This window comes from Symphalangus syndactylus, chromosome 7 (genome assembly GCF_028878055.3).
Source record: "Symphalangus syndactylus isolate Jambi chromosome 7, NHGRI_mSymSyn1-v2.1_pri, whole genome shotgun sequence".
Lineage (NCBI taxonomy): Eukaryota > Metazoa > Chordata > Mammalia > Primates > Hylobatidae > Symphalangus > Symphalangus syndactylus.
The window spans coordinates 40,761,121-40,788,957 of record NC_072429.2 but is presented as its reverse complement, the minus strand read 5'-3'; the positions used below and the strand labels follow the sequence as shown (position 1 = coordinate 40,788,957).

Below are 27,837 nucleotides of genomic sequence, written 5' to 3'. Positions count from 1 at the left end.
GCAAGCTTCCAAAACTCCAGCAGGGGAGGGGAGGCACAAAACTCACCTCTAGGCTGGGCGCGATGGCTCACGTCTGTAATCCCAGCACTTTGAGAGGCCGAGGCGGGTGGATCACCTGCGGTCAGGAGTTCAAGTGCAGCCGGGCCAACATGGTGAAACCCCGTCTCTACTAAAAATGCAAAAATTAGCCAGGTGTGTTGGCGCATGCCTGTAATCCCAGCTACTCAGGAGGCTGAGACAGGAGAATCGCTTGAAGGCGATATGGTGCCACTGCACTCCAGCCTGGGTGACAGAGCCAAGACTCCGTCTCAAAAAATAAACAAACAAGAAAACTCAACTCTAGATCTGCTTTATATGGCTGGACTGGAATAGCAAATTCAGACAAATGATAAAGTCTTCAACAGGGAAATGTGTAAAGAAAGAAGAACAGTAGAGACCATAGGGGGGAAATCATTTATTTTCATACCATTTCAGTAAAAACTTAGGAAAAAGCAATTGTTCTACTGAGAGGTTTGAGAGGAGGGTGTTGGGGAGTAAGGAGGAGGAGTTATCTTGCTCTGTCAAACCGGGGTGTCCTTAGTCATTGGGACTGCACAGATTTCATAGACTTGGGAGGTCCTCATCTTGAGTTCCCGGGCCACCTGGCAGATGGCAAAAGGCCAACAGCAGTGCACCACCAGCCAGTCTTCACACAGTGTGCCCTAGGGCAAGACCAGAGTCTGTTCTGTTGTAGTCACACAGGCTCATTTTTCTTCCCCAGGGACCTGTACAATGTTACCTCCTGGCCCTTCAACCACCGCTTCCAAGGTTCACCAACATCCTTAAGCCAATGCCCAGGGACACTAAGTTGTATAAGTGCATAATTCAAGCAGCTGAATTGCTAATCAATACCTGTGAATCAGAGCCCTGCCCTTAGGACCTCTGATATGGGCCTTTATAATTGAAACCACTGATTTCTCTATCAACTTCTTGGTTCTTTCTCTTAGGACCTAATATTTATAATTATTTATTTCTTCAGAGTAGGTAATAAGTGCACATGGTCTAAAATTTCAGTGTAAGAAGGGATAGGAAGTAAAAAGTAAATCCCTCTCTCCAGCTGTCCCCAGCCATCCAGTTGCCTGCTTGGAAGTAATCATTGTCACCAGTTTCTTGTAACCACTTCCAGATAAATTCTATGTCTACATAAACGTATACATATATAGTATTTTAAAATAGTTCCATACTTCTGTGCTTTACTTTTTTTTTTTTTTCCATTTAAAAATATATCAGTCTGGGCCAGACATGGTGGCTCACACCTGCAATCCCAGCACTTTGGGAGGCCGAGGTGGGCGGATCACTTGAGGGCAGGACTTTGAGAACAGCCTGGCCAACATGGCAAAACCCCATCTCTACTAAAATAATATGGTATTTTAGTTAACTTAGATTTCCTGGTAAAGAGTAAAATTTTTAAATGTATCTCCTTTCTCAAAGTTTCCCACTAAGCATGGTATGTTTCAACATCCTCACCCACCCTTCTTTCATTTGGAAAATCATAAGTTTGGAAGGCATCTAGGTTTTCATACAGATTCAGGTTCACGTATACCTTCAAACACACTTACCTGTATTTTATGTCTCTCCCTGGTGCCAATTCTCAGTGCAAAGGTGGACCCAGGTAACAATGGCCAACAAAGACACTCTCCATAATGCCTGGCGATGTCACACTCAAGACACATAGGACAGAATAGACCACAGAAACCTGTCAATAACCACATCCAAAAAAGCCAAGGTTCTCAGATTTCTTGGAGCAACTTCACATCTCAAAGAATATTTACAACTTTATGCCACCAGTTTAATGCTGCACTGTCTCCCTGCTATCAGACACTGAGAATAAATAACCAATTCCCAAAACTCATTGTATGAAAATTGCCATAACTGAGCCAAATCAAAATTGCCTTCTTTTGCTAAACACTGGCAAAGCTGAACCTGACACAACTCTGTTACCATTGACTATGGTAATTGTTTTGCTCCTGTTAAGAGAAAAAGCATCAAATAATTTTTTTATAGTTGAATCATAACTGTTGCTTCCATTATGTTCATCTATCTAATTTCAATATTTAAAATAAACACGGCATACAGGATACTTTTGAATAACAGACATCTATTTCTATAAGTGTAATTGAAAGGTCTTTTATAGTACACTGATTCTGCCTCCTATTCTTATCAGGGCTTTATTCTATTTCTCAGACCAAGTTATTCAAATTTATGTTAGTGTCTTGGAGCCACTAACATCTGCCAGTTTTAATCTGCAAACTATTAGGGGCTTGGTTCCTTGAACATCCACTGGAAACAATTTGTCATTTATTAGTTCACTCATCTTTACTGATATTGTTTTCTACACATTCTGCATGAACCTTCCAACACAGAGGTTCTATTCTAAATATGTTTTGGGTCACAGACCATTCTGAGAGTACAATGATAGCTATGAACTCAGTCCACAAGGGAAAAGAAAACTACACGCACATAGACATGCAAAATTGTGCACTCAATTTCACGGAGTTCATGGATCCATCGAAAATTATTAACAGACCACAGGTTAAGAACCCCTGATACACAGTTAAGATGTTATATCACCTAGCATCATAAAAGATGACAACTCTGATGAATGCAAATACTTAGGACTGTGAAACAGAAAAAATTCCAAGCTAACCATAATCTCTGAAAATTTTTTTAATAAATATTTTATGGAGGCATAATTTATATATAAGAAAATGCACAGGCCATCAGTGTTCAGTGGGATGAGCGTCAACAATCACATACACCCAAGTAACCAAACGTGTGGAACATTGCTCTCACCCCAGAGCTCCTGTGTCCCTTTCCAATCAATCCCAGACCTCCCGTTGCCCACTAGAGGCAACCATTGTTCCAATATCTATTCTTATAGATGAGTTTTGCCTCTTCTTGGGCTTCATATTAGTGAAATCATGTTTGCTTTTGTATCTGGCTTCTTTCATTCAATATCATGTTTTTGATGCATCTATGCTGTTGTGTGAATCTGTCTCTTTTTTTAGAGTTGAGTCATATTCCATTGTATGACTATTCCACAAATTGTTTCTCCATTCTCCCACTGATAAACATTTGATTATTTCATTTTTTGCTATTATGAATAAGACTGCTATGAAGACTCATCTGTAAGTGTTTACACAAGTGTCTGTTTTTATTTCATTTGGGTGGATACCTGGAAGGGGAATTGCTAGGTTATGGGGTAGATATATGTTTAACTTTGCAAGAAATGACAGACAGTTCTCTAAAGTATTTGTACCATTTTAAACTTCCGTCAGCAATGCATGAGAGTTCTATTTTGTTTATTTATTTATTTATGTACTGATTGATTTTGAGACAGGGTGTCACTCTGTCACCCAGGGTGGGGTGCAGTGGCACAATCATGGCTCACTGCAGCCTCAACCTCCCAGGCTCAAGCGATCCTCTCATCCTCTCATCTCAGCCTCCTGAGTAGTTGGGACTACAGGCATGCACTACCACATCCAGCGTATTAGTCTGTTCTCACATTGCTATAAAGAAATACCTGAGAATGGGTACTTTATAAAGAAAGGAGGTTTCATTGCCTTACAGTTTCGCAAGGTGTACTGTAAGCATAGCAGCTTCTGCTTCTGGGGAGGCCTCAGGAAACTTACAAACATGGTGGAAGGCTAAGGAGAAGCAGGCATGTCTTACATGGCCAGGGAAAGAGGAAGAGAGCAAAGGTGGAGGTGCTACACACTTTTAAACAACCAGATCTCATAAGAACTTACTCACTATACAGTACCAAGGGGGGATGGATCCAGTTGTGATTGGATCACAGGGGCAGCTTCTAATGGTTTGGCATCATCCCCCCTTGGTACCATATAGCAATCCCAGGCCCCATCTCCAACATGGGGGATTACAATCCTATGAGATTTGGTGGGGACACAGATCCAAACCATATCACTTGGCTAAATTTTTTTCTTATCTTTTGTAGAGATGGGGTCTCCGTATGTTGCCCAAACTCCTGGGCTCAAGCAACCCTCCCATTTTGGCTTCCCAAAGTACTGGGATTACAAGCATGAACCACCACTTCTGGCCAAGAGTTCTGATTGCTCCATATCCTCACCAACATTTGCTATTGTCAGTCATTTTTATTTTAGCTACTCTAGTGAGTGTGAAGTAGTCACCATTGTCTTTTAGTGCACCAGACACGAAGGCTCACATACCATGACACCAGCACACTGAAGAACTTCCTGACAATCGTCTGTCTCTGGCTACCCCTTGTTCTCCCACAGTGAACACTTCAAAGTCCCATTCCCAAATTCAGTGACAAAAAAGCAAAAAACTAGGAATTCTGTATCTTAGACTCTCCAAGGCTCCAGGACTCTGGACTTCAACTTCGAATAGTGGATGAAGTAGCTCAAGCATACAAAGGGCATGAGGGGTGGGGGCAGGGAAGGAAGCAGCCTGCCTTTAAAGATCAGAACGTCTATTTCATGTATTTGAGAGTCTCAAGATTGTCACTAAATCATCTACTGTAGACATCTCTTGGCCCAAAGCAAACTCTGAATTCAGTCTCAAATAAGACTGGGATATTTCACCCTACATTTAAAAACCAATCTCAGGTAGATCAGCAGGCCCCACCCAGCCTGGATACCTGGTATGAACAGCTTAGAGGACAGCAAATGGTCCAGTAAATTTACTGAGAGTACAGAGTACTCACACTGTATGCAACCTTGAAGTAGGGGATTTTGAAATCAATGGCACATAAAAATCAATCAACTTTCACTTTACGTGTGGATTACAAAATAGTGTAAATCCCTGTAAGTAAAAAAAATTAATCAAAATTTTCTTAATTGTAAAGCTGGCAAGCTAAGTGACTAATAAATAGTGTTTACACAATTGCCTCAGCTGCACCACTTTAACTGATAAAGAGAAATGCCCACTATTCTCAATAAGTATATTGTACAGAAATTGTTTAAGTGCATTTGAACTCTTGCACCATATTTTATGACTCATACGCTTTTTAAAAAAAACACAGGCTTTTGTTTTTATTTTTAATCTTTTTTGTCATATAATCATGTTATCTAAGTGTTCATTAGGAGGCAGTACTAGATGCTGAAAGAAACATACCTCAAATTCAATCACTGTACTTTGAAGAAGAAATTAGATGTGATTTTTAAAAAACACTATGAAGGACAAATTTTTATTGTATAATAGCTAATATTTATACAGAGTTCACTATGTACCAAGCCCTGTTAAAATCGCTCTGCACATATTAACTCATTTAATCTTTGCAACAATCCTATAGGTACTTTTCTTATCCCCATTTTACAGATGAGGATAGTGAGGCCTAGAAGATTTAAGAAATTTGTCCAAATTCACACAATTATCAGTGAAAGGCAGAGGAGAGATTGAACTCAGGTAGTCTGGTCCCAAAGTCTGAACTACTATACATATTATATATGTTCTCATGTTTTATGTATTTATCTATTATGCCACAGTAGTTGTGGATTGGTGTGCTAGACAGTAGACAGTATCCTATCACTACTTTACATTTATTCCTGTAGGGTAGTCTTAAGTCAGGCAACTTCTTCTTTTTTTTTTTTTTTTTTTTTGAGATGAGGTCTTCCTGTCTTCCTCTGTCGCCCAGGCTGGAGTTCAATGGCACAGTCTCGGCTTACTGCAACCTCCACCTCCTGGGTTCAAGCGATTCTCCTGCCTCAGTCTCCCGAGTAGCTGGGAATACATGTGCCTGCCACCATGCCCAGCTAATTTTTATATTTTTACTAGAGACAGAGTTTTGCCACGTTGGCCAGGCTGGTCTGAAACTACCGACCTCAGGTGATCCGCCCACTTCAGCCTCCCGAAGTGCTGGGATTACAGGCTGAGCCACAGCACCCAGCCTCAACTTCTTTATCAAGTATTGCTGCTCTGTACTGTGAGGAATGCAGTGGGATATGGAAACACTGTCAGGTCACACCCCAAGAAGGGATGCACAAAATCAGGATGATGGGATCCTTTGTTCTAAAGACTCTCTAGGAAAAAACTTTACAACTCATATCACAGGACAAGGATAAGTATCTAGAATATATATAGAACTCTTGGCCAGGCACAGTGGCTCACGCCTGTAATCCCAACACTTTGAGAGGCCGAGGTGGGTGGATCATTTGAGGTCAGGAGTTTGAGACCAGCCTGGCCAACATGGTGAAACCCCATCTCTACAAAAAATACAAAAATTAGCCAGGTGGTAGTGGCATGTGCCTGTAATCGCAGCTACTCAGGAGGTTGAGGTGGAAGAATCCCTTGAGCTTGAGAGGTGGAGGTTGCCATGAGCCGAGATCGGGCCACTGCACTCCAGTCTGGGCAAGAGAATGAGACCGTCTCAAAAAAAAAAAAAAAAAAAACAAAGACAAGACAAAACAAATCAAAAAACTCCTGCAAATCAACATATAGAAGATTAAACAAAAGAAGAAAACGGGCATAAGACATGGGCAGGCAATCCACTGAAGAGCAAATACAAGTGGCCAATAATGAAGGCAAAAAGTTGCTCAATGTCATTGGAAATGAATACTAAGACATCCAGAAACCACTTATTATCCATGGTAATGCCAATTTTTAAAAATTTGTCAGGCTGGGTGCAGTAGCTCGCACCTGTAATCCCAGCACTTTGGGAGGCTGAGGAGGGCAGATCACCTGAGGTCAGGAGTTCAAGACCAGCCTGCCCAACATGGTGAAACCCCGTCTCTGCTAAAAATACAAAAAATTAGCCAGGCGTGGTGGCAGGTGTCTGTAATCGCAGCTACTCGGGAGGCTGAGGCAGGAGAATTGCTTGAACCCAGGAGGCAGAGGTTGCAGTGAGCGAAGATCACACCACTGCACTCCAGCCTGAGCGACAAGAGCAAAACTCTGTCTCAAAAAAAAAATTGTTTGGATGGCCGAATAGGAACAGCTCCGGTCTCCAGCTCCCAGCCCCAGCGACACAGAAGACGGGTGATTTCTGCATTTCTGCTTGAGGTACCAGTTTCATCTCACTAGGGAGTGCCTAACAGTGGGTGCAGGACAGTCGGTGAAGCGCACTGTGCGCGAGCCAAAGCAGGGCGAGGCATTGCCTCACTCGGGAAGCGCAAGGGGTCAGGGAGTTCCCTTTCCTAGTCAAAGAAGGGAGAAACAGACGGCACCTGGAATCCTAATACTGCGCTTTTCCAACGGGCCTGGAAAACGGCACACTAGGAGATTGTGTCCCGCACCTGGCTCGGAGGGTCCTATGCCCACGGAGTCTCGCTGATTGCTAGCACAGCAGTCTGAGATCAAGCTGCAAGGCGGCAGCGAGGCTGGGGGAGGGGCGCCCACCATTGCCCAGGCTTGCTTAGGTAAACAAAGCAGCCAGGAAGCTCGAACTGGGTGGAGCCCACCACAGCTCAAGGAGGCCTGTCTGCCTCTGTAGGCTCCACCTCTGGGGGCAGGGCACAGACAAACAAAAACTCAGCAAGAACCTCCACAGACTTAAATGTCCCTGTCTGACTGACAGCTCTGAAGAGAGTAGTGGTTCTCCCAGCATGCAGCTGGAGATCTGAGAACAGACAGACTGCCTCCTAAAGTGGGTCCCTCACCCCTGAGCAGCCTAACTGGGAGGCACCCTCCCAGTAGGGACAGACTGACTCCTCATTCAACCGGGTACTCCTCTGAGACAAAACTTTCAGAGGAACTATCAGACAGCTGAATTTGTGGTCTCACGAAAATCCGCTGTTCTGCAGCCACCGGTGCTGCCACCCAGCCAAACAGGGTCTGGAGTGGACCTCTAGTAAACTCCAACAGACCTGCAGCTGAGGGTCCTGTCTGGTAGAAGGAAAACTAACAAACAGAAAGGACATCCACATCAAAAACCCATCTGTACATCACCATCATCAAAGACAAAAAGTAGATAAAACCACAAAGATGGGGAAAAAACAGAGCAAAAAACCTGGAAACTCTAAAAAACAGAGCACCTCTCCTCCACCAAAGGAACGCAGTTCCTCACCAGCAACGGAACAAAGCTGGATGGAGGATGACTTTGATGAGTTGAGAGAAGAAGGCTTCAGACGATCAAACTACTCTGAGCTACGAGAAGAAATTCAAAACAATAGCAAAGAAGTTAAAAACTTTGAAAAAAAATTAGAAGAATGGATAACTAGAATAACTAATGGAGAGAAGGGCTTAAAGGAGCTGATGGAGCTGAAAGCCAAGTTTCGAGAACTACGCGAAGATTGCAGAAGCCTCAGTAGCAGATGTGATCAACTGGAAGAAAGGGTGTCGCTGATGGAAGATGAAAGAATGAAATGAAGAGAGAAGGGAAGTTTAGAGAAAAAAGAATAAAAAGAAATGAACAAAGCCTCCAAGAAATTTGGGACTATGTGAAAAGACCAAACCTACGTCTGATTGGTGTACCTGAAAATGATGGGGAGAACGGAACCAAGTTGGAAAACACTCTGCAAGATATTATCCAGGAGAACTTCCCCAATCTAGCAAGGCAGGCCAGCATTCAGATTCAGGAAATACAGAGAACGCCACAAAGATACTCCTCGAGAAGGGCAACTCCAAGACACATAATTGTCAGATTCACCAAAGTGGAAATGAAGGAAAAAATGTTAAGGGCAGCCAGAGAGAAAGGTCGGGTTACCCACAAAGGGAAGCCCATCAGACTAACAGCTGATCTCTCAGCAGAAACTCTACAAGCCAGAAGAGAGTGGGGGCCGATATTCAACATTCTTAAAGAAAAGAATTTTCAACCCAGAATTTCCTATCCCGCCAAACTAAGCTTCATAAGTGAAGGAGAAATAAAATACTTTACCGACAAGCAAACGCTGAGTGATTTTGTCACCACCAGGCCTGCCCTAAAAGAGCTCCTAAAGGAAGCACTAAACATGGAAAGGAACAACCGGTACCAGCCACTGCAAAAACATGCCAAATTGTAAAGACCATCAAGGCTAGGAAGAAACTATAGCAACTAACGAGCAAAATAACCAACTAACATCACTATGACAGGATCAGATTCACACATAACAATATTAACGTTAAATGTTAATGGGCTAAATGCTCCAATCAAAAGACACAGACTGGCAAACTGGATAAGGAGTCAGGACCCATCAGTGTGCTGTATTCAGGAAACCCATCTCACATGCAGAGACACACATAGACTCAAAATAAAGGGATGGAGGAAGATCTATCAAGCAACTGGAAAACAAAAAAAGGCAGGGGTTGCAATCCTAGTCTCTGATAAAATAGACTTTAAACCAACAAAGATCAAAAGAGACAAAGAAGGCCATTACATAATGGTAAAGGGATCAATTCAACAAGAAGAGCTAACTATCCTAAATATATATGCACCCAACACAGGAGCACCCAGATTCATAAAGCAAGTCCTCAGTGACCTACAAAGGGACTTAAACTCCCACACAATAATAATGGGAGATTTTAACACCCCACTGTCAGCATTAGACAGATCAACGAGACAGAAAGTTAAAAAGGATATCCAGGAATTGAACTCAGCTCTACATAAAGTGGACCTAATAGACATCTACAGAACTCTCCACCCCAAGTCAACAGAATATACATTTTTTTCAGCACCACACCACACCTATTCCAAAATTGACCACATAGTTGGAAGTAAAGCTCTCCTCAGCAAATGTAAAAGAACCGAAATTATAACAAACTGTCTCTCAGACCACAGTGCAATCAAACTAGAACTCAGGATTAAGAAACTCACTCAAAACTGCTCAACTACATGGAAACTGAACAACCTGCTCCTGAATGACTATTGGGTACATAATGAAATGAAGGCAGAAATAAAGATGTTCTTTGAAACCAACGAGAACAAAGACACAACATACCAGAATCTCTGGGACACATTCAAAGCAGTGTGTAGAGGGAAATTTATAGCACTAAATGCCCACAAGAGAAAGCAGGAAAGATCCAAAATTGACACCCTAACATCACAATTAAAAGAACTAGAAAAGCAAGAGCAAACACATTCAAAAGCTAGCAGAAGGATAGAAATGACTAAAATCAGAGCAGAACTGAAGGAAATAGAGACACAAAAAACCCTTCAAAAAATTAATGAATCCAGGAGCTGGTTTTTTGAAAAGATCAACAAAATTGATGGACCGCTAGCAAGACTAATAAAGAAGAGAGAAGAATCAAATAGATGCAATAAAAAACGAAAAAGGGGATATCACCACCGATCCCACAGAAATACAATCTACCATCAGAGAATACTACAAACACCTCTATGCAAATAAACTAGAAAATCTAGAAGAAATGGATAAATTCCTCGACAAATACACCCTCCCAAGACTAAACCAGGAAGAAGTTGAATCTCTGAATAGACCAATAACAGGTTCTGAAATTGTGGCAATAATCAATAGCTTACCAACCAAAAAGAGTCCAGGACCTGATGGATTCACAGCTGAATTCTACCAGAGGTACAAGGAGGAACTGGTACCATTCCTTCTGAAACTATTCCAATCGATAGAAAAAGAGGGAATCCTCCCTAACACATTTTACGAAGCCAGCATCGTCCTGATACCAAAACCTGGCAGAGACATAACCAAAAAAGAGAATTTCAGACCAATATCCTTGATGAACATTGATGCAAAAATCCTCAATAAAATACTGGCAAACCGAATCCAGCAGCACATCAAAAAGCTTATCCACCATGATCAAGTGGGCTTCATCCCTGGGATGCAAGGCTGGTTCAACATATGCAAATCAATAAATGTAATCCAGCATATAAACAGAACCAAAGACAAAAACCACATGATTATCTCAATAGATGCAGAAAAGGCCTTTGACAAAATTCAACAACGCTTCATGCTAAAAACTCTCAATAAATTAGGTATTGATGGGACGTATCTCAAAATAATAAGAGCTATCTACAACAAACCCACAGCCAATATCATGCTGAATGGGCAAAAACTGGAAACATTCCCTCTGAAAACTGGCACAAGACAGGGATGCCCTCTCTCACCGCTCCTATTCAACATAGTGCTGGAAGTTCTGGCCAGAGCAATCAGGCAGGAGAAGGAAATAAAGGGTATTCAATTAGGAAAAGAGGAAGTCAAATTGTCCCTGTTTGCAGATGACATGATTGTATATCTAGAAAACCCCATTGTCTCAGCCCAAAATCTCCTTAAGTTGATTAGCAACTTCAGCAAAGTCTCAGGATACAAAATTAATGTACAAAAATCACAAGCATTCTTGTACACCAATAACAGACAAACAGAGAGCCAAATCATGAGTGAACTCCCATTCACAATTGCTTCAAAGAGAATAAAATACCTAGGAATCCAACTTACAAGGGATGTGAAGGACCTCTTCAAGGAGAACTACAAACCACTGCTCAATGAAATAAAAGAGGATACAAACAAATGGAAGAACATTCCATGCTCATGGGTTGGAAGAATCAATATCGTGAAAATGGCCATACTGCCCAAGGTAATTTATAGATTCAATGCCATCCCCATCAAGCTACCAATGACTTTCTTCACAGAATTGGAAAAAACTACTTTAAAGTTCATATGGAACCAAAAAAGAGCCCACATCACCAAGTCAATCCTAAGCCAAAAGAACAAAGCTGGAGGCATCACTCTACCTGACTTTAAACTCTACTACAAGGCTACAGTAACCAAAACAGCATGGTACTGGTACCACAACAGAGACATAGATCAATGGAACAGAACAGAGCCCTCAGAAATGATGCCGCATAGCTACAACTATCTGATCTTTGACAAACCTGACAAAAACAAGAAATGGGGAAAGGATTCCCTATTTAATAAATGGTGCTGGGAAAACTGGCTAGCCATATGTAGAAAGCTGCAACTGGATCCCTTCCTTACACCTTATACAAAAATTAATTCAAGATGGATTAAAGACTTATATGTTAGACCTAAAACCATTAAAATCCTACAAGAAAACCTAGGCAATACCATTCAGGACATAGGTGTGGGCAAGGACTTCATGTCTAAAACACCAAAAGCAATGGCAACAAAAGCCAAAATCGACAAATGGGATCTCATTAAACTAAAGAGCTTCTGCACAGCAAAAGAAACTATCATCAGAGTGAACAGGCAACCTACAGAATGGGAGAAAATTTTTGCAACCTACTCATCTGACAAAGGGCTAATATCCAGAATCTACAATGAACTCAAACAAATTTACAAGAAAAAAACAAACAACCCCATCAAAAAGTGGGCAGAGGACATGAACAGACACTTCTCAAAAGAAGACATTTATGCAGCCAAAAAACACATGAAGAAATGCTCATCATCACTGGCCATCAGAGAAATGCAAATCAAAACCACAGTGAGATACCATCTCACACCAGTTAGAATGGCCATCATTAAAAAATCAGGAAACAACAGGTGCTGGAGAGGATGTGGAGAAATAGGAACACTTTTACACTGTTGGTGGGACTGTAAACTAGTTCAACCATTGTGGAAGTCAGTGTGGCGATTCCTCAGGGATCTCGAACTAGAAATACCATTTGACCCAGCCATCCCATTACTGGGTATATACCCAAAGGACTATAAATCATGCTGCTATAAAGACACATGCACACGTATGTTTATTGCGGCACTATTCACAATAGCAAAGAGTTGGAACCAACCCAAATGTCCAACAACGATAGACTGGATTAAGAAAATGTGGCACATATACACCATGGAATACTATGCAGCCATAAAAAATGATGAGTTCGTGTCCTTTGTAGGGACATGGATGAAACTGGAAAACATCATTCTCAGTAAACTATCGCAAGGACAAAAAACCAAACACCGCATGTTCTCACTCATAGGTGGGAATTGAACAATGAGAACTCATGGACACAGGAAGGAGAACATCACTCTCCGGGGACTGTTGCGGGGTGGGGGGAGGGGGGAGGGACAGCATTAGGAGATACACCTAATGCTAAATGACGAGTTAATGGGTGCAGGAAATCAACATGGCACATGGATACATATGTAACAAACCTGCACATTGTGCACATGTTCCCTAAAACCCTAAAGTATAATAAAAAAAAAAAAATTAAAAAAAAAAAAATTGTTAATATGATATATTGTGGGGAGCCACGAAGAAATAGGTACTCCACACACAGGTGGAAGTAGAAATTAGCACAGCCACTTTGGAATGCAATTTTGCTGAATCTATGAAAATGTTACGTCATCTAGGACCTAGTGATTCCACTTATCAGTGTCCACCCTGGACCAATGCTTATACATGCTCACAAAGAGGCAGGTACAAGAATAGTCACCGCAGCATTACTTGTAACTTTAAATTTGAAACAACATGAATGTATATTAATAATAGGCTGAAGTACAAATAAACTATAATGGTATAATTATACATACTGTGGAATACAAAAGATCAATTAAGAACCAACAGAGTTAAATCTCTAAGACAAATTTTGGGTTTAAAAAAATCAAACTGCATGACATGCACAGCATAATACATAATACCATTTATATTACAAATATAGAGAAATATAGAGAAAAAGATCAGGAAGGAGACTCTCTAAAATTTCAAAACTTTGGGAGGCCAAGGCAGGAGGGTCACTTGAGGCCAGGAGTTTGAGACCAGCCTGGGAAACATAGCGAGACTCTATCTCTAAAAAAAAAAAAAAAAAAAATTAAAAAATTAGCCAGGCATGGTGGCACGCACCAGTAGTCCTAGTCACTCTAGAGGCTGAGGCAAGAAGATCACTTGAACCTAGGAGTCCGAGGTTATAACAAGCTGTAATCATGCCACAGTACTCCAGCCTGGGCAACAAGCAAGACTCTACCTCTATAAATAAATAAATACAATTAAAAGAAGGGACATGATTCCCTTTTCTGTAACGTTTTGTTTTTTTATAAGGTAAATGTATTGTTACTAGGGAAAAAATTGTTTTTGTCTTTTTTTTTAAGGAGCTCAGATTCAAAAGGGATAAATTTAGCTTCTTCCTCTTACACCTAAAGGCCTGGTGGTTATGTAAGCACCCACAGTCTAAATGATCCAGGCCTGTTCTCTGAGATGGGCTCCACCCGCATGTGTGGAATGTTGCTCATTATTCATCCTTGTAACTCATAGGAGAGTCAAGAGAAAGAAAAGAAACCTACACAAAACCAGAGTCTGGAGCCCCAGAGAGTAGAAGCAAGAAAGGTGGGTGGAAATTGCAGCAAGGCACATTTCAGATCATTATTGCAAAAGAGGCAGAACTTTCTAACAATGAAATGCTCAGAAAAGAAATGGGTCATATTCATATATTGCTGGTGGGAGTGTAAATTAGTACAACTTCCAAATGGAAAGCCATTTGGCAACATCTATCAATATTTAAAATAGCACATACTATTTGACCAGCAGGTTTACTCTTTAGTGGTTATCCAACAGATATACTCACACACATGCAAAATGACATCTGTGCAGTGATATTCATATAGCAGTGGTTTGAATGGCAAAGTCTGGAAACCATATAAAGGTCCATCAATGGAGATTTTCAGATAAATAAGCTATGGTACATTCATACAATGGAATCTTTGCAGATTTATTTATTTATTTGTATTTTTATTTATTTTTTTTTGAGACAGAGTCTTTTGCTCTGTCACCCAGGCTGAAGTGCAGTGGCGTGATCTCAGCTCACTGCAACTTCCACCTCCCAGGTTCAAGCAATTCTCCTGCTTCAGCATCCCAAGTAGCTGGGATTACAGGAGCCCGCCATCACGCCTAATTTTTGTATTTTTAGTAGAGACGGGGTTTCATCATGTTGGCCAGGCTGGTCTCAAACTCCTGACCTTGTGATCTGCCCACCTTGGCCTCCCAGAGTGCTGGGATTACAAGTGAGAGCCACTGCGCCTGGCCGAATCTTTGCCGAATTTTAAGAAATTAGCTCCAGATATGTTGATATGGTCTGATCACCTAGATATGTTTTTTTTCTTTTATATTTCCTTCAGAAGAATGTAATGTGAGATATATTATTAAAATAAGCCAAAGGTACTAGACAGTATGTGTTTACAGTGCTATCACTTGTATAAATTATACACACACACACACACATATAAGCAAAACATCTAGAAGGATAGATACCAAAATATTAACAATATTTATCTCCAAGAGCTGGGATTACAGGATGCTGTTTTTTTCTTTTATAGTTTTTTGCATTTTTCTTTTTTATAATTATTATATAATACTTTTATAATTAAACATCTATTTTAACTTTTTAGATTTCTACGTCTGTATAAGTATATAGACTATATTTGGACTCAAGTAAAGGTATTTGACTCTGGAGAGAAAAACCAGGTAGATAGAGAAGAAGGATGGACTACTAGCTGCTTTTCATATACAAAAAAGGTAGGTACTTTTGAATTCTGCATTATGTGCATGGCAATCTTTACAAAATAATTTTTTAAGGTGCTGAACTGGGTCCAAAGGAAATGAGCCCTCCTCCCTGGAAGTGCTCAGAAAGTCGAGGCTGTCAGGTCTTTGCCAGGCACATTGCAGAGGGGATTTACGCAAACAGATGGGGGAACAGACAAGCTGACTCGCAATATCCCTTCTAACTCTGAGGCTCTATGAGTTTTTCAATTAAATATGACAAAGAAGCAAATGAGAATACAAGTGAAAATTCATTTATGTGTTATTCAGCAAATATGTTTAAGTGCCTCCTATGGTCTAAGTGCTCCGCTGGGCGTCAGAGCATTGAACAAGAAAACTGTGGTCCCTGCTTCAGGGAGTCTACAGGTTACCTGAGATGCAGTGTGGGGACACGAATCCCAGTTCAAGGCCTTCTCATGCCTCCTTCCTTTTCCAGAAAACCAGGGAAAATTCTGGCTTGCTTTCTTCTTCCTACATTGGGTATCTACTAGTTCCTAGTACACATCAGTCTCTTTACTGCCTGGTGCTCACAATGCCCGCTACAGGGAAGCTGTTTGAGTAGCTGGCCCTTTCCTATCTTTCAGGTAACAGCTTAAGTCAGCTCCTCAGAGAGACTGTCCTTTACCCCATTCTCCTATAATTTCCTTTCATAACACTCTGTTTAATTTCTTCATGGCATTTATCACAACTGTAATTATTTTGTTTATAGATTTTTGTTGTTGTTTTGTTTCTTTTGTTTTGTTTTGAGACAGTTTCGCTCTGTCACCCAGGCTGGAGTGCAGTCACGCAATCTCGACTCACTGCAACCTCTGCCTCCTGGGTTCAAGAGATTCTCCTGCCTCAGCCTCTGGTGTAGCTGGGATTACAGGCATGTACCACCACGCCCAGCTAATTTTGTACTTTCAGTAGAGATGGGGTTTCACCATGTTGGCTATGGTTGGTCTCAAACTCCTGACCTCAGGTAATCTGCCTACCTCGGCCTCCCAAAGTGCTGGGATTACAGGTGTGAAGCCACCGCATCCGGCCTATAGATTTGTTTATTATCCATCTCCTCTAAGACACTGTCTCTGACCTATTCACTAATATGTCTGTATCACCTACCTTGTGCCTATACATGGGAAGAAACTCGGTAAACATGGTTGAATCATGAGCTGAATTATGAATTGATTACACCTTCTGCATAAACCTTCTCTGAGGCATCACAAACATTCCCAAAGCTGGACTGCCCAGTCTTTTACGCACAATGCTACTTAGCAGCCACTTATTTCACCTCAGTTTAATCTTCACATCTGAGCTCTCAGCTACCCTATCTTCAAAGGACACAGAGACACCCATTTGCTAATCCCAGTGCAGTGTGTATTCAGATGAAAGCACAGAGGTGGGAAGAAGGAGGCACTTAAAATACATAATTACAATAAAATGAAGAAGCAAAATGTCAAAAAGAAATGGAAATCACTGCTGTTCATAATGTAGCCTTTGCTTAATGGATGACAAATTGTAGCAATAATTCTCAGCGTTTGATGGAAAAATGTCCCAGGATGGGAATCTGGCATGGAACAGTCATGAGAAGAAGCTCTCCTTTTGTTCCCAAGTCTGTCAAAACGATGTACACAGTGATTTACTCTAAATAAAACTTTGTGGATAAAACAATTCCCAATTAAAAGTCTTTCTAAACGAGGGGAAGAAATCCAAGACTCGTAGCACTCGCACTCCAGCAGCATTCTCAGAATTACAGTGCAGATAATGAGTGTGCATAGTAATATATTACCTTTAAGTTTTCTTCTAAGACAATTAACTTTAAAACACTATGAGCAGTCACAACATGGAAACACAACTAGGGAACAAAAATTACAGCACAACATTCGAGATCACCTTGAACCCTATCCATGGCCTTTCCTTCAGAATTCATGCCAGTTGTAAAGAATATTGTATTTCTCCCCATATCCTTTTTCCTCCCCTTGTCACTAGAATGGGCTCTCAAGTGGACAACCAGGGAATCCTCAGGAAGTGTGGTTGGTGTCCTGAGCGTTGATGTGGGTTGAGAGCAGAGGTGAGCAGTGAAGTAATGCTTAAGGCAAACAGTATGGCTGAGGAGTGAGAATTCCTTGACCAGCTTTTCTAGGTGCTCTTAGGATTATGTAGAAATCATTCTGCAGCATCTAATACAAGCCTTCTGACTCATCTACTCTTTGCTGTCAACATGCTGAAGGATAATTTTTTTAAAATAACAGTAATATTAATAGCTAAGATTTACCAAGTGCATTGTAATGATATTTTTTTGAATTTTCCTGGTAACTGCACCCCAATAGTAAATTTAGGAAATTATCCCTTCCTTATTATGAACCATATTGGTAGGACCATCATTCAGAGAACCCTGGCCTGGTCAAGAAGTAGGCACATGATCCAAGCTAAACAAATTGAGCTGCTTCCACTGAAACATCAATTCTCAGATGGGGATGACACAAGGATAAAAACATTTAAAGCTGATCGGACTGTCAGCTAGCACATAATAACAATGCGTCTTGTCCCTTTCTGGGCTTGGCTTTTACCTGGCTCATTGATTCTGGGAGCTATCCCATGGCCTTCTAATGAAATTCAATGTTGGCTTATATATTCGTTTCCTAGGGCTGCCATAGCAAAATACCACAAACTGGGTGGCTTAAAACAACAGGAATTATTTTCTCATGGGAGAATTCTGGAGGTTAGAGGTGTGAAACCAAAGCGTTGGCAGAGTTGGTTCCTTTTGGGGGGTCAGAGGGAAAAATCTGTTCCCTGTCTCTTTCCTGGCTTCTGGGGTTTCCTGGCTTTTGGGGTTTGTTGGTGCTCCTTGGCTTGCAGATGTGTCACTCCAGTCTCTGCTTCTGTCTTCACATGGCCTTCTCCTTTGTGTGTCTGTGTCCAAATCTCTCTCTTCTTATAAATAAGGATTGACTTTATTTTAATTTGACTACATTGTAAAGATTCTATTTCCAAATAAAGTCACATTCAGAGGTTCCAGGTGAACATGGATTTTAAAGAGACACTACTCAACCTAGTACAGCTTGCAACCCTAAATCCCTAACTGATCCAGTTACGCCTCAAACCAGTGTTAAGAGTGGGTTCTATACATGTTCTGTTTTCATCTTTACAGTAAACCTTGAGGTAGGCACCTTTATCATCTTCATTTTAGAGGTGGAAAAATGAAGACCCAAAGGACTTGTTCAACGTTACATGGCCAGTAAGAGCCAGAGTTAGGATTCAAGGTGTATATGTGATACGAAGCTGTTCTCCTAACCACTACACCATATTCCAGGCTTTGTCCTAGTTAAAAGTGCACTGAAGTTCCCCCAACCCCCAACCATAAGCTATGAAAGGAAAATGGTCCACTTATTATTCTGGGGCCAGATCTGCACATTTGTGCATGGCTACTCTAGCTGTCTGTACCTTAGTACTGGGTGATTATCAAAGTCATGAAAAGAGCAGAGAATCAGGAAGAATTCTAAGAGAACCAGAGAACAGCTTCCATAATTGTCTGGTCAGAAATCCACATGGGTAGCAGCGACAGGAAGAGACTTGCCAAGCTGTGGGTCACGGGGAAGACTCTCAGCTGAATGAGGACTTGCTCAGAGTTCTCTGGTTGATACATCCTGTGAGGCATTAGGACAAATTCAGATCTTCCCAGAAGGCTGCTATATCCTTCAAAAATATTTTACCCAGGGTCTGTTGAATTTAGAACTTAAGAGACTAACCCTCATCCATCACACATACCCTCCCTCCTCCCAGAGAGATGCTGTGATCCAATTGCTCCCTAGGGCAAGACCATCAGGTCCCGGAAGGGGATCCTGACATGTGGTACCAAAGATGGGTCAGAATGTCCTAAGGTAAAAATAGAATCAATGAGCTTTGAACTCTAAGCCCAGGGGGAAATCATGTAGCCAGAAGACAGTGTTATTTGCCCCTCTTTATAGCTGAAAAGTGTCAAACCAGTGTCTGAAAAGATTTCAGTCAAGGAAGGGAGTTTCTTTTTGTGATTGTTCTTGTTGGTATGAGTACTACATACTCTTCCAAGACAACTGAAAAAAGAAAAGTAAAAAGGAAATAAACACTATCCATTAACCTGCCATCTAGAGACATCTGCTATAAATATTTGTATTTGTATTCTTCCAGACATTTAAGAAATGTTTCCCTCTCTCCAAAAACATGGTATCTACTGTGCACAGTTTTGCAACGTGTTTCTTTAACGTAAAAATGTATCCAAATCATCTTTTCATCTCATTAAATATTATTCTACAATATGACTTTTCGTGGCTGTATAATAATTCATTGTGTGGATTCCTCTTGTTGAACATTTAAGTTGTTCCAGGTTTCTGCTGTAATAACTAATGCTGCAAAATTTAATGTTCCTGCTAAATCTTTGCACATGATTTATTTCTTTAAACTCCTAAAAATGTAATTACTGGGTCAAAAGCTATGCAACAGCTGAGGTTCTTTCTATATGGATTGCTAAACCATCCCCCAGAAGAGTTGTACCAATTTACACTGCCACCAGCAGTGGATAAGAAAGCTCATTTTGTGCACTTTGCCAACAGTGGAGTCTGTCATTTAGAAATCTTTGAAGGCACCACTTACTCTATAAAAGCATCCATATCTCTGAAAAGCAAGATTTTTCCAGACAAGGAGTACATTTGAGTCACTGAAAGATTAGTCCAGTTATTCTGAAACCATTTAATTTCTGTCCTTGTGCCGGCTGTAGCTTTTCCACTCACTGATGTCCTGGAAAAGAAAATGGTGAGGAGGAACTTAAATGAGGAGGAAAAACGTACAAATTCTCCTATCTCTGCAGACACTGAAGAGTCCGGTGCTCCAGCCCCCGCCAGTCTGGACAATTGCTGTGACTGTCGTCCTGCCACTGGCTCCCCGAACAGGCTGCTTCACCACAGCGCTGGCTGGTACATGGCCCCTGGAGAGTCAAGGATGATGATTAACTTGGAAACAAAGGTGTTTCAGAACAATAACCATTAAGCCAAGTCAGAAACATAAAGAAGAGATAAGGACCCAATGATGCCAAGGGGCTTACAATTCACAGCCCAAATCGACTTTGCCATCTCCCTCCCTCCTCCTCCTCCATCATACCTTCTCTTCTGGCTTTTTGCCTCATCTCTATTAATGGAATTATTGTTTCAAATCCTGACACGCAAATTCAAGCTCAATGTCCAGTCTACTTCCTCAGTGCTTCAAATAGTTAAATTCACAAATTTGGAATCGAGGCCTCAGTTCAAATCCAGGCATTCCTGGAGGCTTGACCATGGTTAAACGACTTTACCTCTCTGCTTTCCGTTGGTTTTGATGAAAAAACTACCTCATAAGATTATTGTGTCTATTGAAGGACATCTGATTCATTTACTGTGCCCAGGGGATGTGTGACAAAGCAACTCTGAGTGAGCTGCATCCCAAGGATTTTGAATCTTTACTGAAGGGATACTGAGAAAGAACTGGACTGAGTGGGCAGACTGAAACCTGGACTAGGCTGTTGAAGTTAACATGGGTATCATTTAAGTGAATAACCCAGACTTCAGAATATGTCTTGATATCAAATTACTGTATGATTGATCTAGTGGTGCCACAAAGTATACTTTGGGTTGATTTTCCCAGAAAGGAATGAATACTCCTATCATCAATCATTCTGAATTAGAAAATGAAAACCTGGTGGCTGGGCTTCAAAAGCGAGGTAAGGAAAAACTTCTCTTTCTGAGGCTGAAAATCAGTTGTGCCTGAACTTCAACCATGGGGATGTCTGGAGTGATTTCCAAGTGAAGGGTAAGTTGCACTTGGCCTCATAGAAGGGGTGGGTCAAGAGTGGGGTAGAAGGGTCCTAGAATGAATCCGAGCCTGTGCAGTGTGCTAATTATTCTGTTTTGTGCTTCTCTTTCAGCAAGCCTCGTAAGATTTTGCACCTGGTTTCTGATGTGCTATGAAGAATTAAAGAAAGAGCCTGCCTCATAGTTGAGACAAAATAAGAGACAGCAGCATTTCTTCTTCTAACAGTTGTTGCAGTAGGGTGCGGCGGCTCATGCCTGTAATCCCAGCACTTTGGGAGCCCGAGGCAGGCGGATAATGAGGTCAGGAGTTCAAGACCGCCTGACCAACATTGTGAAACCCCATCTCTACTAAAAATACAAAAAATAGCTGGGCGTGGTGGCGTGCACTTGTAGTCACAGCTACTCAGAAGGCTGAGGCAGAAGAATCGCTTGAACTCAGGAGGCGGAGGTGGCAGCGAGCTGAGATCGCGCCATTGCACCCCAGCCTGGGTGACAGAGCAAGACTCCATCTCAAAAAAAAAAAAAAAAAAAAAAGTTGTTGCAGTAATAGTCGCCAAAGTTCAGCATCTGGGACACATGGCCTAGAGGCCAAAGCAGAACATTCCTAACTACCCTTAAGACAACATCCTGGGGGCATCTTGGAAACAGCTGTGGAGCCCATTACCTCTGATTTCTGGCAATAAAGCCAATGGAATTTCATGGTATTACAGTATAAGTTGCATTGTGGATCTTATTAAGATCCACATCTCTTTTTCATGCCACCAATACGGATCATGTCCACATCTTCCCAAAGATGACAGCACATTTCTTGTTAAAAAAAGAAATTCCCAAGCCTTCCCTCAGACCAACTGCAAAGGTTTCCAAGAATGAGGTACAGAAATCAATATCAAAACAAGGCTTTCAGGTAATTTTTAAGCACTCATGCCATTCTGAAACCTGATACCAGTAGATTTGGACACTAGCGATGGTGACTGCAGTAGTCTTCCCACTAGCTAGGTGGTGATGTCAATGCAAGAGAGATGGCAAAAAGTAAAAAAAGAAAAGGAGAATAAGAGGTAGGGATGTTTGGAACATATCCAGTCTAAATGTCAGTGAGAATCAAGACAATACTTAACAAAGGGCTGGAAATGATGTACCAGAGCTTGGAAGAGAGGTTAGGGTTGGAAGCGACCTGTCTGGAAGTGTGAAGTGGAACTATGAAATACCCCCAGCCCTTTTATCCATTAGGCATTGTAGACAGTTCTCATGGTCTAATGAGCTTTCCAAGAACCTACCGTGGAAAAAAAAATTGGCTCCAAAATATAAAAACTGCAAATAAATTAATGGTCAATTAAACACAAAAATCTAGCATTATGTCAATTTTATTAATTGCCAAATTTAGAATTCACAAATATTTAACATTTTGAAAACAATTTATAAGTTCTCATTTTGCAAAAATTCCCAAATATGAATGGTTGCTAAGAAGCAGCAACTAGACATAAATGAGTTATTCATAGTCAAATAATCTCAAAAACAAAATTATAAGAATTCTTTCAAGTATTGTACAGAAAAAAATATATATATGTATATAACAAATGTATGGGTATATTTTAATATGTTTGTTATGATGTAAGTTAGGGCCCATTTCTGTAGACTGCATCACATCCCCCAAAAGGCATATATGTTGAAGTTCTAGCCCCCAGTGTGAATGTATTTGGAGACAGGGCACTTAGGAAGTAATGAAAGTTAAGTGGAGTTGTAGGGGTGAGATCCTGATTCAGTAAGTTTGGTGGCCTAGGCCAGGCACAGTGGCTTACGCCTATAATCCCAGCACTTTGGGTGGCTAAGGCAGGTGGATTGCTTGAGCTCAGGAGCTTGAGACCAGCCTGAGCAACATGGTGAAATCCTATCTCAACTAAAAGTACAAAAAGCCAGGCATGGTGGCACGCACCTGTGGTCTCAGCTACTTGGGAAGCTGAGGTAGGAGGATTGCTTGAGCCTGGGAGGAAGAGGCTGCAATGAGTTGAGATTGCACCACTGCATTCCAGCCTAGGCAACAGAGCAAGACCCTGTCTCAAAAAAAAAAAAAAAAAAAAATAGGTGGCCTTATAAGAGAGATTGCTGTCTCTCTACAGGCACGTATAGAGGAAAGGCCACGTGAGCACACTGCAAACCAGGAAGAAAGTCCTCGCCAGAGCCCACTTGGGCTGGCACTCTAATCTCAGACTTCCATTCTCTAGAACTGTGAGAAAATTATTTCTCTTGTTTAAGCCACACAGCCTATGGTATTTTGCTACGGCAACCGAAACAGACTAAGACATCTTTGCTAATTTGAAATTGGCCCTGAAGAAACTACTTTTATATGTCTTATTTCCTCTGCCTCCATATGTGCTCCCTGAGGTTGGGGGCATATGCTGTTCCTCCCTGTATACCCAGTATCCCGCACACTACCCTGAAACCTCATGGGTGCATGATAAGTATTTGTTGGATTGGACCAAATAGATTCACTTGTCTCTTCTGTTATATTTGAGTCCTCCTCAAGGCTAGCTACAAATTTATGTGAACTTTACTGTGTTTCATTCTCTAGTAAAGCCACAAGTCTTGGGCATGAATTGATGAAATACAAGCAGAGGGTAGCCTAAAAGCTTTCTGCATTCCTCCATACAAAGGCATTTACCTCTCAATGTGATGGCCACAAGTTGGGGCTTCCATCATTAGGCTAAGAGCTTCAATCATCTTCTAGTAGAGGGATTTCTTAGGGCAGCCTAAGAATAGAATGTTTGCTTCTAACTCAGTATTATGTGCATGACACCTTTTATTATAGCAAGGAATGCTGCATTCTATCCATTCCAAATCAAATAACTAAGAGGATAGCTTTTCCTTAATGGAAAAAGAAAATGGGTTTTTTCTGTGTTTACCTTTTTTTTTTTTTTTTTTTGGTCTTTTGTCCTTTTTTGAAACAGGGTCTTGCTCTGTCACCCAGGCTGGAGTTCAGCGGCATGATCATAGCTCTCTGCAACCTCGAACTCCTGGGCTCAAGAGATCCTCCTGCCTTCGCCTCTCAAGTAGCTGGGACCACAGGCACATGCCACCATGCCCAGCTAATTTTTTTTAATTTTTTGTAGAGATAGGGGTCTCGCTTTATTGCCTAGGCTGTTTGTCTAATTTTGAACTCAAGGATAGATTTGTTATTTATTTCCTTAATACCCTGAGTCTTCAGTTATTTTTATATTAAAATGTTTGAATTGACATACACTGGCTAAGACATTTCAGTTCAAAATGATTGCTTATGTGTTGTAATTCAAATAACAACCATAGCTACCTTTCACTGAGTACCTTCCATGTACCAGGATCTCAGTAGTTCATTAAGAACTGAAAGATTATTCAGGGGCTGCTACAGGTATCAGACTCAAGTAGCTTCTGTAGCTTCCTCGACAGCTTTTCTATATATTACGCCCAGGGAATCTTATGCTACCATGAAGAACAGGAATGAGTATGCAAACAGTGGATGAAGCTTATGGCCACAAAGCTCTGCTAAACCAGAGAAGATGCTCATTTACCTATCAAATTCCACAAGTTCTTCATTTAGTAGAAAAAGCAAAGATTTTAATTTCAGACACAAAGAAGTTCAAATAGTTACATTCTAGTTGTTTGATCTTATAAAATACAACTTGTCACAACCTTCAGCTCTGGCCTCCTCCTCCATAAAATTGGATTTAAAATATCCTAGCTCCTCAGTTGCCAGAGTATTAAACAAGATCATGTACCTGACACATAGTAGGCATGAAGTCAATGGCCACTGTTATTATTCTAACTTCAGGATCCTGTGTATGCTCTAGGGCATTCTGTATACTTTTCTCAGAAACGAAGAAAGGAGAAAGGAGAGCTGGACCAGGTTTTCAGTTGTCATATGTGCTACCAAATGCCTTAAAATTCAGTCAGAGTGATGGCCAGGCATGGTGGTGCATGCCTATAATCCCAGCCACAAGGGAGACTGAGGTGAGAGGATTGCTTAAATCCACGAGCAAGACTCCATCTCTTCTTCTTTTTTTGAGACAGAGTTTTGCTCTTGTCACCCAGGCTGGAGTGCAGTAGTGTGATCTTGGCTCACTGCAATCTCTGCCTCTGGGGTTCAACCAATTCTCCTGCCTCAGCCTCCCTAATAGCTGGGATTACAGGCATGCACCACCACGCCCAGCTAATTCTGTATTTTTAGTAAAGACAGGGTTTCACCATGTTGGCTAGGCTGGTCTCAAATTCCTGACTTCAGGTCATCTGCCCACCTCAGCCTCCCAAAGTGCTAAGATTACAGGTATGAGCCATTGCGCCCGGCCTCAGACCCCATCTCTTAAAAAAAAAAGATTCAGTCAGGGTAACCAACCATTCCAGTTGGCCCAGGACCAAGGGTTTTCCCAGGATAGGGAACTTTTAGTGCTAAAAGCAGCACAGTTCCAGGCAAACCAAGATGGTTGGCGACCCTAACCCTCAGAAGCTGAGGGAGGCTTTAACTCAGGAGGCAGGAGGCTAACTCCTGTTAAAGTTTGATGGATGAGATACATACTTTTCTCCCTTTTTGACCTCACTCCATTCCTCTTCCTCTTCTAGCACAAGCCCTACCATGTCTCCCACATGTTTGGTTCTTCAGCCTGGGATGTTACATGTCACTCTTCCGTAATCACACTTGGGAGTATTGAGAAAACATTCTGCCTTGCACCTAGGCCTCCTTGATTATTTCAAACTCAGCTGAAGCCAAAACCCTTGAGTTTTCATTTCAAAAGGGTGGAAATGATTGGCAGTCTTTAAAAATAAAGTTCCACTTGGTCAGGGTTCAACATTTTAAGTTAAGAATAAAGAGATACCATTTCACCCAAGCCAGCCCTTTTCTTGTCACCAGCCAAGAAAGGCCAGAAGGAACAAATCAGTTGCCCTCTTTTCAAGTTTGCATGGAGAAAAGATAGCAACCACTTTCTTCCCAAGCCCAGTTTTCTTTTCCCTGGCTCCTTATAAGTAGAGGTTGATTCAATAGTCCAACTGAAGAGCAAAAGCTAGGGGAAAAACTCATCCTATTCCCTACCTCAAGTTGGAAATAAAATATTGTTCATCTTCAGATGACATGTGTGACAACAGAGGTGAGTATATGTTGAGTAATGAAAGATCCTCAGGACACTTGAAGAAGTTACTTCCAAACCAATTCATAGTGAGAAGTGTTTTCTTGTCCCTTGGGCTATCCTTTTTCCCTTTGGCAATAAGCTGGTTTCTAAACTTAGGATTAGTCCAAAGTGAAACATCTCTTGAAAGAATGTTCCCTTAATATTCTGGAACCTGAGGTCATAGCAGTGTAACTGACAGACATCTTTTTTCTTTAAAGACAGGTATACACCTAACTGTGGACACATTCATCTTACTAATCTGTAGGGAGATATTGCTGGAGTATAGAGTAAGTAGAAAAAGAAAAAGACTTACCTTTGGTGGAAAACTCTTTAAGAGATGCCTCTAGTAAACATTTATCTAGCTAAGTGCCACTTGACCATTCCTTGGAAGATTCAGAAGGCTGAAAATTTCTGCCATGCCATGTGACTGAGAAGCAGCAGGGACCTCTCTTCATCCCCTGAACTGCTGGTCCAATTCAGCCAGATGATGCAAGTCCCATAGCCAACCCAAAAGCAGGAGCAAAAAAAGTCTTTCAGTGCAGGTATTGTATTTGAATCCATCTTATGAAAGGTGGTCTCCTCAAGTTTGAGCTATGGTAGATTGCCACAAGCCTCAAAGCCTTTTCAGAACTTCCAGAAATTCTCTGCTCTTCCATTAACTTCATTGATAATGCCAGGAAAGTGGCATTTCTTCTTTCCTACCCAGTCCAGATGGAATCTAGTAACCGAAGCAGGGCTTGCCTGGTGATGTCCTCACAACAGCTCTGAATCCTCAAGGTCTTAGGAGCCTCCGAATCATGCCTCTAGCACATGTCTTATGGAGGTGTGGACCCTAGAAACATTGGGAAATATCCTAAGACAAAAAATTAGGCAAAATTTCATGTTGAGGAAAGGGCTCTGCAATCATAATTCGACATTACATTAGAAAGACATCAGGAGGATACCGCCAATTATATCATATATTCTTTTCATCAGACCCATAGAGAATGGTTGTTTAGGGTTCTGAACTTCAAAGCATTTACTTGAACCAGGTTGTTAGGAAAAGTCTAAATCAAAGATCCTTCCAAATCAAGATTCCTCAGACATAGCTTCATAACTGTCTTCAATCATGGGGTTCTGGGCAACTGTCATTGTCTTCTTAACAGTAAGGATGCACCCTACATTAAGGACAGGTATGTTTTTTCTGCTTACTACTCTATTCCAAGTGCTTACCACAGTGTCTGGCACACAAAAAGCACTCAATAATTTGTTGAATAAATGTGCCCTACATGAAAATTCAGGTTTATAAGAATAACAGAAATTAAGAGGTGATTACTAGCTTTGCAAAAAAAAAAAGATTTACAGTAAGATTCCTTTGAAGAGTAAACCACCATTGTACATGTAAGCTATGACTCCATATTTTTACATTTCATTTTCACCCAACTTTTCTAATCAAATGTCTATTGTATGAAGTGACTAATCCACATGCTACACAGCTTTTTCATTTAAAAATAAAATGAAAAGAAAAGCCATGTGCTTTACAAAAGAAT

At 41.2% G+C, this 27,837-nt stretch overlaps 1 protein-coding gene across 2 annotated transcripts; it reads right to left on the bottom strand.

The window, feature by feature from the left end:
• Positions 1-439: 439 nt before the first annotated feature.
• PLAC8L1 (PLAC8 like 1) lies at positions 440-27,631 on the bottom strand. 2 transcript variants are annotated; one of them, XM_055285786.1, is made up of 4 exons: positions 26,233-27,631; positions 20,184-20,320; positions 1,599-1,735; positions 440-701 (listed from the first exon to the last, which is right to left on the bottom strand). In XM_055285786.1, exons 1-4 carry the CDS (start codon positions 26,352-26,354, stop codon positions 561-563), a joined length of 537 nt encoding a protein of 178 aa, XP_055141761.1. In that variant the 5' UTR covers positions 26,355-27,631; the 3' UTR covers positions 440-560. The 2 variants fall into 2 exon arrangements, 1 of the variants encoding a protein (XP_055141761.1); XR_008658890.2 differs by lacking the exons at positions 440-701; positions 1,599-1,735 and having other exon boundaries at positions 20,026-20,320; positions 26,622-27,119.
• Positions 27,632-27,837: the final 206 nt, after the last annotated feature.